This window comes from Oncorhynchus kisutch, linkage group LG1, assembly GCF_002021735.2.
Source record: "Oncorhynchus kisutch isolate 150728-3 linkage group LG1, Okis_V2, whole genome shotgun sequence".
NCBI lineage: Eukaryota > Metazoa > Chordata > Actinopteri > Salmoniformes > Salmonidae > Oncorhynchus > Oncorhynchus kisutch.
In genome coordinates, this window is record NC_034174.2 from 20196787 (window position 1) to 20213036 (window position 16250).

General features: G+C 44.8%; 1 protein-coding gene across 1 annotated transcript; it reads left to right on the forward strand.

The window, feature by feature from the left end:
• The first annotated feature begins 12145 nt into the window (after positions 1-12145).
• LOC109898009 (class E basic helix-loop-helix protein 40-like) lies at positions 12146-15881 on the forward strand. The gene is given in 6 exon segments (XM_020492736.2): positions 12146-12524; positions 12659-12722; positions 12851-12958; positions 13432-13543; positions 13783-14604; positions 14607-15881. Coding segments are annotated over 6 exon segments (1215 nt in total). The 5' UTR covers positions 12146-12447; the 3' UTR covers positions 14639-15881.
• Positions 15882-16250: the final 369 nt, after the last annotated feature.

A 16250-nucleotide genomic window follows, 5' to 3' on the forward strand; every position in this document is an offset into this window, starting at 1 on the left:
ATTTTGTCACTACACTGTATGCTAGTGGGCTACCATATGAAGGGAAGCTGTAGTCCAGTCTTCTCTTTTCCCTCTGCTCACTGTGTAAATGGACAGTCTTGTAGTCCATTGTAAAATCTAGCTGAAAAGGTCAGAGGTAACTTCCCCACATTTTTCACCTACTTATGCAGTGTCTGCTTCTGTTAAAGAAATATTACTTTATTTGTAGTCAACTCTTTGTAAGTATTGTCACAAATATTGAAGAATTTATACACAGTATATGCGGATAGGCTGGTGCACAGAAGAGTGTTGGAGATTCAGATCCTTTCAGGGTGACAATTTAGTTATTCAGAGAAACAGAGCATGTTAATAAAATATGAATAGACTTGTGCGTGTCTGTAGACTTGAGAACATCAGCAAGTTTACCGAGTAACCAAACGCAAAGGCACAAAAGGAGCTTTTAATTGTCCAGCTTTATCGGTGGACTTTCCTGCAGTATTTTCCACATACCTAAGGTTTATTAAACAGCAGTGGTGGAAAAAGTACCCATTTATCATACTTGAGTAAAAGTGAATATACCTTTTAATAGAAAATTATTCAAGTTAAAGACACCCAGTAAAATATTACTTGAGTTAGTCTTTGGTTTTAAATAGATTTAAGTATCGCAAGTAAATGTTATTGCTAAAATATGCTTCAGAATCAAAAGTAAAAGTATAAATCCTTTAACATTCCTTATGTTAAGCAAACCAGATGTCACCATTTTCTTGTTTGTTTTTTATTTACGGACAGCCAGGGGCTCACTCCAACACTCAGACATAATTTACAGACAAAGCATTTGTGTTTGGTGAGTCTGCCAGATCAGAGGCAGTAGGGATGACCAGGGATGTTCTCTTGATAAGTGTGTGAATTTGACCATTTTCCTGTCCTGCTAAGCATTCAAAATGTAACAACTACATTTGGGTGTCAGGAAAAATGTATGTAGTAAAAAGTATATTATTTTCTAAGGGAATGTAGTGAAGTAAAAGTTGTTAATAGTAAAGTACAGATACCACAAAAACAACTTAAGTAGTACTTTACACCTCTGCTAAACACTGACAAATGAATATGGAGTGAATGCTTGTAATCTGTGCAAAGGCAATACAGTATGAATATGGTTGTGACTAAATACAGTCACCTCAAATTATCGACACCCTTTATAAAAATGAAAAAAAGATGATGTATAGAATAAATAATACAAATACTGAGCTACAGTGCCTTCAGAAAGTATTCACACCAATTTACTTTTTTCTACATTTTGTTGTTACAGCCTGAATTTAAAATGTCACTGGCCTACACACAATACCCCACAAATTGTAATTGTTTTTCTTTTTTTTTCAAGGTGCACCTGTGTAATGATCATGCTGTTTAATCAGCTTCTTGATATGCCACCACTGTCAGATGGATGGACTACTTGGCAAAGCAGAAATCCTCACAAACAGGGATGTAAACCAATGTTTGCCCAATATTTGAGATAAATAAGCTTTTTGTGCGTATGGAAAATCTTTAGGATCTTTTTTTTAAACTCATGAAACATGGGACCAACACTTTACATGCTGCGTTTATATTTTTGTTCAGTGTACGCTCAGGGGTAAAAATGTTGTTAACAAGTCACATAAGTTGCATGGACTCAAATCTGTGTGCAATAATAGTGTTTAAAACAGTTGTATAATACTGACTCATCTCTGCACCCCACTCATACAATTATCTGTAAGGTCCCTCAGTCGAGCAGTGAATTTCAAACACAGATTCAACTACAAAGACCAGGGGGATTTTCCAATGCCTCGCAAAGAAGGGCACCTATTGGTAAATGGGGGGAAAAAAACATTGAATATCCCTTTGAACATGGTGAAGTTATTAATTACATTTTGGATGGTGTATCAATACACCCAGTCACTACAAAGACATAAGTGTCCTTCCTAACTCAGTTGCCGGAGAGGAAGGCAACCACTCAGGCATTTCACCATGAGGTCAATGGTGACTTTTACAATAGTTACAGAGTTAAATGGCTGTGACAGGAGAGAACTGAGGATGGATCAACAACATTGTAGTTACTCCACAATACTAACCTAATTGACAGAGTGAAAAGAAGGAAGCCTGTATAGAATATTCATATTCCAAAACATGCATCCTATTTGCAACAATGCACTAAAGTAGTACAAAAAATGTGGCAAAGCAATTAACTATTTTTCCTGAATGCACATTACTGAGTACCACTCTCCATATTTTCAAGTATAGTGGTAGCTGTATCAAGTTGTGTATGATTGTGATTGTTTTGGACTGGGGAGTGTTTCAGGTTACAAAAGAAACAGAGTAGAGCTAATCACAGGCAAAATCCTAGAGGAAAACCTGCTTCAATCTGCTTTTCACCAAACAGCTTTCGGCAGGGCAATAACGTATAACACAAGGACAAATATATACTGGAGTTGCTTTCCAAGAAGACAGTGAATGTTCCTGAGTGGCCGAGTTACAGTTTTGACTTAAATCTGCTTGAAAATCCATGGCAGGACTTGAAAATGGTTGTCTAGCATTGATCAACAACCAATTTGACAGAGCTTTGAATTTTGAAAAGAATAAAGAATATTTTCTCCAGAAAGGTGCTTCTACAAATTATTGACTCAGGGGTGTGATTACTTATGTACATTATATATTTCTGTATTTCATTTCAATAAATTTGCAAACATTTCTAAATACATGTTTTCACTTTGTCATTACTCACCCATCTATACTTTGTGTAGATGGGTGAGGGGGGAAAACAATTTAATCCATTTTGGATTCGGACTGTAGCACAACAAAATGTGGAATAAGTCAAGGGGTATAAATACTTTCTGAAGGCACTGTTTTTTGGTAATACAATTGCACAGAGAAATAGATTTTGTTTAACAATTTATATATTTTTGCTCTCAAAAAGATAGGTGTGATAAAATTATTGACCCTCACAAACCTCTACAAATGCACAATTGAGAGCATCCTTTCAGGCTGTATCATCGCCTGGTATGGCAATTGCACCGTCCGCAACTGCAGGGCTCTCCAGAGAGTGGTGCAGTCAGCCCAATGTATCACCAGGGGCACACTGCCTGCCCTCCAGGACATCTACAGCACCCAGTGTCACAGGAAGGCAATGAAGATCATCAAGGACATCAGCCACCCGAGCCACAGCCTGTTCACTCCACTACCATATACAAGGCAGAGACAGTAAATGTGCATCAAAGCTGGGACAGAGAGACTGAGAAACAGCTTCTATCTCCAGGCCATCAGACTGTTAAACAGTCACTACTAGTCTTAGTCACTGTTCTACCCAGCTACCACCTGATACTCTACCCTGCCCCTTAGAGACTGGTCACTTAAATAATGTTTACAAACTGTTTCACCTACTTCATGTATATCAAATAGAATAAAATATGAAGAGGTATTATATAAACGGTATGTACTGTACTCTAGTCATTGCTCATCCTATATACTGCTGTACACACATTTTCTATTCATATTCTGTCCATACTGTCAATAGACACCATTATTTGTATGTACAGTGCCTTTGGAAAGTTTTCAGACCCCTTGACTTTTACCACATTTTGCTACATTTTGTTTTTTCCCTCATCAATCTACACACAATACCCCATAATGACAAAGCAAAAACAGGTTTTGAGAACTTATTCATTTATAAAAATTAAAACTGAAATATTACTTTTACATAAGTATTCACCCTTGAAGCACCTTTCTACTCAACAAATTGGATGCAGTCTATCACAGTGCCATACATTTTGTCACCAAAGCCCCATATACTACCCACTACTGCGACCTGTATGCTCTTGTTGGCTGGCCCTCGCTTCATACTCGTCGCAAAATACACTGACTATAGGTCATCTACATGTCTCTGCTAGGTAAAGCCCTGCCTTATCTCAGCTCACTGGTCACCATAGCAGCACCCACCCGTAGCACACACTCCAGCAGGTATATCTCACTGGTCACCCCCAAAGCCAATTCTTCCTTTGGCTGCCTCTCCTTCCAGTTCTCTGCTGCCAATGACTGGAACGAACTGCAAAAATCTTCTGCACATCCTACCATTCCAGTGTTTAATTGCTATATTGTAATTACTTTTCCACCATGGCCAATTTATTGCCTTACCACTCTTATCCTACCTCATTTGCACATGCTGTGTATAGATTTTTCTACTGTATTTGTAATGCTCCGGGTGTCGTGGGTGTGGAGTCAGACGCAGGAGACAGAGAGTGCAATGCTGTGCTCTTTAATGCACCAACGCACCACAGGGTGCTCACAATAATAACGGCCCCAAACACGGGGAATGAAAAATGTACAACTGAAACACACGACCAGGAACAAACACGTTCCTCTACTACAGAGCCAAAGGTCACAATAATTAATCCCACACAACAAACAGGCGGGCCGGCTGTCTAATAAAGCCCAACTAATCATTTACAAACAGGTGCTACCAATAAACATACAAGGAGGGGGAGGAAAGACAATCAGTGGCAGCTAATAGGCCGAGCGCCACCCGACCGGGAAGGGAAGCCACCCTCGGTCGGACTCGTGACAGTACCCCCCCCCCCCCCCTGACGTGCGGCTCCCGCAGCGCGCCGACACCGGCCTCGAGGTCGCCCCGGAGGACGAGGTGCAGGGCGATCCGGATGGAGGCGATGGAAATCCCTCAACATGGATGGATCCAAGATGTCCCCCACCGGTACCCAGCACCTCTCCTCCGGACCGTAACCCTCACAGTCCACGAGGTACTGCAGGCCCCTCACCCGGCGTCTTGAGTCCAGAATGGCCCGGATCGTATACGCAGGGGACCCCTCGATGTCCAGAGGGGGGGGGGGGACCTCCGGCACCTCACTGTCCTGCTACCACCGGCCTGAGGAGAGACACATGAAACGAGGGGTTAATACGATAATAGGAAGGGAGTTGTAATCGATAACACACCTCGTTTATTCTCCTCAGGACTTTAAAGGGCCCTACACACTACGGACCCAGCTTCCGGCAGGGCAAGCGGAGGGGTAGGTTTCGGGTCGAGAGCCAGACCCTGTCCCCCGGTACAAACACGGGGGCCTCACTGCGGTGGCGGTCAGCACTCCTCTTCTGCTGTCCACTCGCTTGTTGTAGAGATTCCTGGACGGCCCTCCAGGTCTCCTTGGAGCGCTGTACCCATTCCTCCACCGCAGGGGCTTCGGTCTGGCTCGGATGCCATGGTGCCAGGACCGGCTGGTACCCCAACAAACACTGAAAAGGGGACACGTTAGTAGAGGAGTGGCGTAGTGAGTTCTGGGCCATTTCAGCCCAGGGAATGTATCGTGCCCACTCCCCTGGCCAATCCTGGCAATACAACCGCAGAAACCTACCCACCTCCTGGTTCACTCTCTCCACCTGCCCATTACTCTCGGGGTGATAACAGACCCCCAGGTCAGGCTGACAGAGACCCCCAAACGTTCCATGAAGGCCCTCCATACCCGGGACGTGAATTGGGGGCCCCAATCAGAAACGATGTCCTCCGGCACCCCGTAGTGCCGAAAGACATGGGTGAATAATGCCTCCGCAGTCTGTAGGGCTGTAGGGATACCGGGCAACGGGAGGAGACGGCAGGACTTAGAGAACCGATCCACAATCACTAGAACCATGGTGTTCCCCTGAGACGGCGGAAGATCGGTCAGGAAATATACGGATAGATGTGACCATGGCCGTTGTGGAACGAGGAGGGGTTGTAACTTCCCTCTAGAAAGGTGCCTAGGAGCCTTACTCTGGGCACACACCGAACAGGAGGAGACATAACCCTTAACGTCCTTAGCCAAAGTAGGCCACCAATACCTCCCCCGAAGGCTCCCCACTGTCCTCGTCACCCCAGGGTGACCCGAGGAGGGTAGGACGTGAGCCCACCAAATCAGTTTGTCCCGAACACCAAGCGGCACATACTTTCGCCCCGCCGGACACTGAGGAGGCGCGGGTTCCGCCTGTAATGCCCGCTCGATGTCCGAGTCCACCTCCCATACCACTGGTGCTACCAGCTTTGAGGCGGGAAGGATGGGAGTAGGTTCGGTGGACCCATCCTCCGTGTTGTAAAGGCGGGACAGTGCGTCAGCCTTTACGTTCTGGGAGCCCGGTCTATACGACAATGTAAACCGGAACCGGGTGAAGAATATGGCCCACCTTGCCTGACGTGGGTTAAGTCTCCTAGCTGCCCGAATATACTCCAGATTCTGGTGGTCGGTCCAGATGAGAAAGGGGTGCTTAGCCCCCTCAAGCCAGTGTCTCCACACCTTCAGAGCTCTAACCACCGCTAGCAACTCCCGGTCCCCCACATCATAGTTACGCTCCGCTGGGCTGAGCTTCCTTGAGAAGAAAGCGCAGGGGCGGAGTTTTGGTGGCGTACCCGAGCGCTGTGATAGCACGGCACCCACCCCAGCCTCGGACGCGTCCACCTCCACTATAAATGCTAGAGAGGGGTCCGAATGCACCAACACGGGTGCATCAGTGAACAGCGCCTTCAACTTGTTGAAAGCTCCGTCCGCCTCTGCTGACCACTGCAACCGCACCGGGGCCCCCTTCAGCAGTGAGGTAATGGGAGCCGCTATCTGGCCAAAACCCCGGATAAACCTCCGGTAGTAGTTGGCAAAACCCAAAAACCGCTGCACCTCCTTTACCGTGGTCGGAGTCGGCCAATTACGCATGGCCCTAATGCGGTCGCCCTCCATCACCACCCCCGAGGTGGAAATGCGATAACCCAGAAAGGAGACGGCTCGTTTAGAGAACACGCATTTCTCAGCCTTGACGTATAGGTCATGCTCCAGCAGTCTACCAAGCACCTTGCGTACCAGAGACACATGCGCGGTGTGAGTGGCCGAGTAGATCAGAATGTCATCGATATAAACAACCACTCCCTGCCCGCACAGGTCCCTGAGAATCTCGTCTACAAAGGATTGGAAGACAGCTGGAGCATTCTTTAACCCATATGGCATGACAAGGTACTCATGGTGGCCTGATGTGGTACTAAATGCGGTTTTCCACTCGTCTCCCTCCCGAATACGCACCAGACTATACGCGCTCCTGAGATCCAGTTTTGTGAAGAACTGCGCTCCGTGGAACGATTCCACCGCCGTAGCGATGAGAGGTAGAGGGTAACTATACCCCACTGTGATGGCGTTTAGACCTCTTTAATCAATACACGGACGCAAACCTCCCTCCTTTTTCCTCACAAAAAAGAAACTCGAGGAGACGGGTGAGATGGAGGGCCGAATGTACCCCTGTCCCAGCGACTCTGTGACATATGTCTCCATCGCCAATGTCTCCTCCTGGGACAACGGGTACACGTGACTCTTGGGAAGCGCAGCGTTTACCTGGAGATCTATCGTACAATCCCTTCCCGGTCGATAAGGTGGTAATTTAGTCGCTTTCACTTTACTGAAAACGATTGCCAAATGGGCTTACTCGGGGGGAATGCACACCGTGGAACCCTGGTCTGGACTCTCCACCGACGTAGCACCGATGGAAACTCCCAAACACCTTTCAGAACACTCCTCTGACCACCCCTGGAGAACCCCCTGTCTCCACGAAATTTTAGGATTGTGCCGGGCCAGCCAGGGAATCCCTAGCACCACTGGAAACGCATGCGAATCAATAATAAAAAGACTGATACGCTCCCTATGATTCCCCTGCGTCACCATGTCCAGTGGAACCGTGGTCTCCCTGACCATCCCTGACCCTAATGGCCGGCTATCTAGGGAGTGCACGGGAAAAGGAGAATCTATCGGTACCAGCGGAACCCCTAACAGGGGGGCAGCCAGCAGATTGTCCAGTCGAATGGACATGTCAATCAGCTCATCCAGGGAAAGAGCGGTGTCCCGACACGCTAACTCCCTGCGGACGTCCTCCCGGAGACTACACCTGTAGTGGTCAATAAGGGCCCTGTCGTTCCACCCAGATCCTGCTGCCAAGGTCCGGAACTCCAGCGCGTAGTCCTGGGCGCTCCTCCTCTCCTGCCTGAGATGAAATTGTCGTTCTCCCACCGCTCGGCCTTCTGGAGGGTAATCAAACACGGCACGGAAGCGGCGGGAAAACTCTGGGTAGTGCTCCCGCGCTGAGTCTGGGCCATTCCAGACTGCGTTCGGGAGCGTCAGACGGAGGGTGCTGGAGTCGGGAGATGGAGAGTCCGGAGCTGGGGGTGCCGAAGGTGGAGAGAGGAGACCACTCCTCTCCCATCGGTCCATTCTCTTCATCACTTGATCCATCGCGGATCCGATCCGATGGAGGACGGTGGTGTGGTGGAGAACCCGTTCCTCCATCGATGGGAGAGGGTTGGCTGCTGCTCCTGCTGACTCCATTCAATTTTTTAGGTGCGGGATTCTGTAATGCTCCGGGTGTGCTCTTTAATGCACCAATGCACCACAGAGTGCTCACAATAATAACGGCCCCAAACACGGGGAATGAAAAATGTACAACTGAAACACACGACCAGGAACAAACACGTTCCTCTACTACAGAGCCGAAGGTCACAATAATTAATCCCGCACAACAAACAGGCGGGCCGTCTGTCTAATAAAGCCCAACTAATCATTTACAAACAGGTGCTACCAATAAACATACAAGAAGGGGGAGGAAAGACAATCAGTGGCAGCTAATAGGCCGGTGACGACGACCGCCGAGCGCCACCCGACCGGGAAGGGAAGCCACCCTCGGTCGGACTCGTGACAGTATTATTGATTGTATGTTTGTTTATTCCATGTGTAACTCCTGCGGTGTTGTATGTGTCAAACTGCTTTGCTTTATCTTGGCCAGGTCGCAGTTGCAATTGAGAACATGTTCTCAACTAGCCTACCTGGTTAAATAAAGGTGAAATAAATCAAATAAAACTTTGGCAGCCATTACAGCGTAAAGTCTTCTTGGGTATAACGCTACAAGCTTGGCACACCTGTATTGGGGGAGTTTCGCCCATTCTTCGCTGCAGATCCTTTCAAGCTCTGTCAGGTTGGAGAGGGAGCGTTGCTTCACAGCTATTTTCAGGTCTCTACAGAGATCTTAGATTGGGTTCAAGTCTGGGCTCTGGCTGGGCCACTCAAGGACATGTCCCGAAGCCACTCCTGCATTGTCTTGGCTGTGTGCTTAGGGTTTTGTCCTGTTCGAAGTTGAACCTTCACCCCCAGTCTAAGGACCTGAGTGCTCGAGCAGGTTTTCATCAATGATCTCTCTCTACATTTCTCCGTTCATCTTTCCGTCCATCCTGACTTGTCTCCCAGTCCCTGCCGCTGAAAACCATCCCCACAGCACGATGCTGCCACCACCATGCTTCACCGTAGAGATGGTGCCAGCTTTCCTGCAGACGTGACATTTGGCATTCAGCCCAAAGAGTTCAATCTTGGTTTCATCAGACCAGAGAATCTTGTTTTTCATGGTCTGAGAGTCCTTTAGGTGCCTTTTGGCAAACTCCAAGCAAGCTGTCATGTGCCTTTTTACTGAGGAGTTGCTTCTGTCTGGCCACTCTACCATAAATGCCTGATTGGTGTAGTGCTGCAGAGATGGTTGTCCTTCTGGAAGGTTCCCTCATCTCCACAGAATAACTCTCACCTCCCTGACCAAGGCCCAAGGCCCGATTGCTCAGTTTGGCCCAGCGGCCAGCTTTATGAAGAGTCTTGGTGGTTCCAAACTTCTTCCATTAAATAATGATGGAGGCCACTGTGTTCTTGGGGACCTTCAAGCTGCAGAAATGTTGTGGTACCCTTCCCCAGATCTGTGCCTCCACACAATCCTGTCTTAGAGCTCTACAGACAATTCCTTCAACCTCATGGCTTGGTTTTTGCTCTGACATGCACTGTCGACTATGGGATCTTATATAGACAGGTGTGTGCCTTTCCAAATCATGTCCAATCAATTGATTTTACCACAGGTCTAGTCTAATCAAGTTGAAGAAACATCTCAAGGGTGATCAATGGAAACAGATTATCCTGCGCTCAATTTTGAGTCTCATAGCAAAGGGTCATAATATTTATGTAAATCAGGTATTTCTGTTTAATATTTGTATTAAATTTGCTAAATTTCTAAAATACTGTTTTCACTTTGTCAATATGGGACATTGTGTATATGTATATATATATATATATATATATATATATATATATATATATATGAATACTTTCCAAATGCACCGTAAACATATTGTAATAAACAATGGAATATTTGGAATAGGCTAATGGATTCCAAATTAGTGAACTGGTCTGTTCCATATTTATCTACAGTGGTGGACTGGGACCCCAAAAAAATCATCCCTGGCATGGGACCAAAAAATCAACCTGGCATTTCTAACATTTCTAACCCCCCCCCCCCCCCACACACACACACACACACAATTATTAGCCAGATAATGCTCGGTTTGAGCAACAACAACCAAAAAAAGTTAGACAGGCCCACTGGGCTAAAAATGGACCAGCCCATCTGGTATTTGCCCAAAATGTCAGATGGCCAGTCCTCCCCTATTTATCAACCTTCTAATCTAGGTATATTGTCCAGACATATCATACTACAGTGTATGCCTACTATGCTATTTGTAATTATCTGCCATGAAAATATATGTTGTTCTTGCTGGGAACATACATGTGTGTGGTGTGTGGCCACTAGGTAGACCAGCACGCTCAGCTCTAAAGTGTATGACGTCAGTGGCAGGGAGCTGGTTTCGGTTCGCGTGGCCATGTTGGAGCTCAACGTGACAGCTCAGTGCAGCAGGTAACACACCGATCAACAAAATCATCCATCTGCAGGTGCACGTGTACCCTCAAATTATTAATGTGTGGAAACCGTGTCCACTCTGAGCCTATTGGCACATGCGAGAATACAGAGCAGCGTGGGGAAAATAAAACATTAGGCTATGCACCACACCAAATGATTATTCCCACGGGGCATTACAGTTGTATATAATAGTTTACATATTGACTGTAGTCTACTCTTAGGTTAGGTTGATTGGTTTATTAGGAATTATTGTCATGGACACAGGCAGGCCTATATAGGCTTTATCTAAACCTAAAATTTAAAATCTACTAAAGATAATACTAAAAGAGAAATATATTAAATACAATTTTCTCATCATGAAGGTAAAAAAAACATTTTATTTTAAATGGGCAAAAATCTATTTTTGGACGTAGACATTAATATATATTACTTTTGCATTAATATACTTATACATATGTAGGCCTACCCATTGATTTTTGAAGAATACAACTTATAAATACCTGATGAGCTTAGTTCAACTGTGGAATACCCCATCACAACCCAAACGATAAGCTTGTTTTACTCCATGTTTGTAAACAATGTACATGTAACCAAACACTATATAGCCTCAACACATGGTTAAAACTGTAATGTTATAATGGATAGTCAGTTCTTGCATCAATAGCTCTGTCTATGAATTTGAGATTGGTTACATTTCTCCAGCGTCATCCCTCAGGTTTTTAACCGAAACGGGGGCGAGTACACGCGTTGTTATTGCTTCTACCGATACCTGCAGCTTTAACCCTCACACTGACACAAGTTGAATATGTGAGGCTACACGCGAAAGAAAAGTTACATGTTCTTCCCTGTAAATGTGCTGTGGATATATTCTGAATTGTAATAAAATTAAGCCATAGAAGGGGTAGCTTACCTTCTCTCCCCTATAAACCACTATTCTGCATATGACTATAGAATAACAGGAATGTGATAATGCATCTATTGTATCTTAATTCTGACACTTTCCTATAATAACTTTATATATGCCATGTCAATATTATGCATATGAATGCTGTACATGGAACAGAAGCCGGAATGTAGAACATACAGTAATAACAAACGGTAGTCTATAAGGCTAAGTGTGTAAGGATTTCTGCTCTACTTCTTATATAGTAAACATATACTTGCTCGTTCTGCCTAGAGTTGTCCTATGTTCTCGTAGCATAGCTGTAGCATGGCGGTACACGGGACACAGCCCGCTAGAATAAGAGGGAGGGCCATTCTCGTGCAGATCCTCTTTAACTATAGAAATGGGTTGTACTCTAGATGGCTTGAAAGCACCGTCCAACACGTGAGGCTCATGTGACGGAGGTAGATCAGCTCTCCAACGGAGAGACGTGTCTAGTCACAGGGTTTATTTAACACGTAGACCAAACCACCCCTCTATCACACATTTACCCGGGAGTAGAGCATCTGAACTATTGCTGTGCTTGGATCTCAGAGTGACAACATCACATTGACAGTCTCTGCAAAGCAATAGCCTGATGAAATAATATTCTTTATAGAAAAAGTGTTCACTATTGAATAGAATAACATAACAATAATTTTAGCAATAAGAACAAACTTTTTTTCCTCTCAGATGACAGTATTAGCTGAATATTGAAAGACAACTGAAGCCTAGTTTTAAGATTGAATTGTTTGGATACCAATATTTGGATTTCATAAAGACGCAAAATGGAGAGGATTACAAGTGCGCAACCTCCTCCTTGTATGGCAAAACACCAGTCGCAGGAGATGGCAGACATGCAAGGGTAAGCCCCCACAAACAGCTTGCAATGTATGCATTACAAAACTGCAAAACAAAATAGTATTCTTATGTAAATAATATTTTTTTTAAACAATATAAGCATGACTTATCAATAATTATATTATTTTTGTCCTATAGAAAAGATTTCCCAAAGTACGTGTGCAAACACCGAAAGGGAATGAAGCGCGTGGAAGACAGTAAGGTATGCTTATGTTCTTCACTTAAAACATTTTGTACATCTTAGGTTTACTTTTGTCGGCAATTTCTTATTTCTTATACCCTATTGAATACATTTTACACATCTACAAATTTACTTTTTTTCTCCCACAGGAGACATACAAGTTACCCCACCGATTGATTGAGAAGAAAAGACGTGACAGAATCAATGAATGCATTGCCCAACTGAAGGATTTATTGCCAGAACATCTCAAACTCACAGTGAGTACTAATTTAACGTGTAGCCTACTACTACTGACTGTGTAATAGGAATGCAAAAGCGCCACCTGGTTTTTCATGATTTATTTGTTGTCCAAATCAATGCCTTGATTAGTCTGATTCCTTAATCCAAAAATGTTGCCTGTTATGACAAAGGCAACATATTATTCTTTTTTTTTCATAATGTAAATAACTTGTTTATTATTATTATATCAATAGTATTTCATATTATCAGATTGAAAAGTTTGGTTAATTATAATAATTTAATTAACTGCCTATGCATATTGCCTCAAACCCTTTCAAAACAATTTACATAAACAATATGTTGATAAACTATGTCTAAAATGTACTGTGTTGTGTTGGTGTGGTGTGCAGATTGCCTGCCTCCCTACCCTGTGGCAGTTTGTCTTCTGTTCAGCTGCTAAAACTGTTATATAAGAAAGATCAACATGCTTATCAAGGTCTTCCTGTTTTAGACTCTAGGCCATTTGGAGAAAGCTGTGGTGTTGGAACTCACCCTGAAGCATGTGAAAGCCCTGAGCACTCTCCTGGAACAGCAGCAGCAGAAAATCATTGCATTGCAAATCAGTAAGTTTGATACCTTGAGTTACACTGTTTCATTTTATTATGGGCAACACTCTTTCCCCCCAATCAATAGTATTACTTATTATTGACAGGCCATACCATCGAGACGATGCTGCTCAATCAAAGCTAAAATTGTATCTTTCCCATTAAAAAAGAAATAAAACAAGTAACCTGTTTCATTGCCAAAACTGTAGCATTATTAAATATGAACCTAATATCTGATATTACTTTGTTTCTCTCAGGGGATCAGAGCAGTGTTAGCTCAGAGAACAGTGAGGAGATGTTCCACTCTGGCTTCCATGTCTGTGCTAAGGAGGTCCTCCAGTACCTGGCTAACCAGGGGAGCAGCAGAGACCCCCTGACCCCCTCTGAAATGATCAGCCACCTCCACAAAGTAGCATCAGAGGTGCTCCAGGGTCCATTCAGCCCCCGGTCCGAAGAGCCCACCCACAAACCCATCGATAGCATGGAGAAGCCTGCTGGTCAGATGCCTACGGGCAAGGAGGGTCACCCCAAGAACTTTGTGTCTGTCATTCAAAGGACATACCCCCACGGACATGGAGAGCAGAGTGGCAATGACACAGACACTGACAGCGGCTATGGAGGGGAACATGAGAAACGGGACCTCAAAGCCCAACGCTCAAGCTACTACAGCAAGGAGGGGGAGCTCAAATATGCTCTGGCTGAGAGGTTGGCAGGAGGTGGCGTCAAGCAGGAGGGTGCTGAGCCCCAGGCCAAGAGGTTAAAATCGGACTACTCAGAGGACGAGTCTTCCTCTGGGCAGGTGGTTAGCAGCCATCACAGCTACATGAGCTTCTCCCAACACCAGACCCCCCTCTGCGTGCCCTTCTACCTCATCCCCCAAGCAGCTGCATCGTGGCCCATGATGGAGAAGTGCTGGTTCCCAGGGGGCATGCCCTTTTTGTACCCGGGCATGAATGTCTCAGCAGCCAGCTTGTCTCCAGAGAAAATACCTCAAAACTTAGTAATGTCTCCCAGGGCAGGTTCCCCGACACTCTACCAAGCACCCATGGACTCACCAGCCCTCCTTCAAGCTTTAAAACAAGCCCCCCCATGAACTTGGAATCCAAAGACTGATACACTTTTGTGTTTGCACCCTGCTCTATGAATGTTTGGGGTTGAACGGATCGCCTGCTGGAAGGCGTCCAGGTTAGCAAGGACAAACACGAGAGCACCAGTTTGTCTCCCTCAGCAACAGCAGCCCACACTCTCCCTTTGAGAGCAAACAACAACTGTCACGCACAAACCCAGTGGCCACAACCCTCCAAACCAGCCCACAGATCAACCTTGGAGCCAGTTAGAACTGAAGCTCTGAACCTATGGAGGATCACAGATGACCTATTGCAAAGCTCTGAGTCACTGTGAAGAGCTGGTCAACACAAGGACATGACAAAAGTGGTTAAGAGAAGGACTTACTGTGGGGATGGCTTCCCTGCACTTGTGTTGAATGTCAGAGTTAAACCCTGACTGTGATGAGCAGACAGCACAGCCCCCAGCCATTCAGACCTGCCCTTTGCACACACACCGGTCTGTATTGATTGTAAGAATTTAACAAAACCCCTGTAGATGCTGCTTGAGGTTCTATGTGTTTTAGATGTGCGACCGGAGGATCCACATTTTCTGCATCTGTAACTGCAAAGGACCCGCCTTTAGACCAGAACGCTACCAAATACGTCTCTGGTTTATGTTGACCAGGGTTGTCACAAAATCCATTGCTCCCTCTTCACCCACCAAGTGTACGCTACATTGCAGCTAAATGGACTCCACTGGATTTGATTGTTTAGAAAAAGTCAGGATGGTGTCACCGGACCTGATATGTGTCACTCGTGTAAATAGAGGAGTGATGCATTCAGTTATGCATTTTAGTTTTGAGTTTGTAAGTCACTACCATTCGTGCAAGTAGTTCTTGTGAGGTAATGTCTTGTAATTATTTTGTTATACTACTTGTACATCTCTATTTTTGATACATGACCTATAGAGTGTATTTGCATTGTAAATGGCCATTTTGCTGTTTGCCAAGAGAACATGTACAAGTATGCTCATTATTCATTTCGGGTCTGGTCAATTTCTGGCCTGATCGTAGTTCATGCTTGATTTTGCTTAAAGCAGACAAATTATGGCAGATGCCGAAATGTATTTGTATCAATTATTGAGGCTGTGGCAAAGAGAGGAGAATGAATGTAATGCTACAGCAAAATGTTAGTTTTGTATAGGATAAGGTACTTGGGATTTTCATTTTGGGACATAACAGAAGGTTGCTTGTTGTACATATTTTGTCTATAAAGTATTGTTTACATAAAGTTTTCTTTGGTGGAAATAAGAGTTTGGGTCTGAATCTTGGTAGAACACTAGCATGTTGCACAGCAATGCAACCCAACCTTGCTTCTCATCATAACATCACATGCTTACATAACATTAACACTCACATAATCCATAAAGCAGCAGTCAGAGGCAGACTGGGACTAGAAATCGTCTCTGGCATTTCTGACACACCGCTCTATTTTTTCCTAGAGGCCCCCACAACATCCCATTTTTTTCCTCGGGGCCCCCATTATTAGATAGATAATTATCATTTTGTGCAACAACAAAACAATAAAAGTTAGACAGGCCCACTAGGATAAAAATGGACCAGCATATATGGAATTTGCTATTGTAGACCTAAATCAAGAAGACATGAAAATAAGAAGAC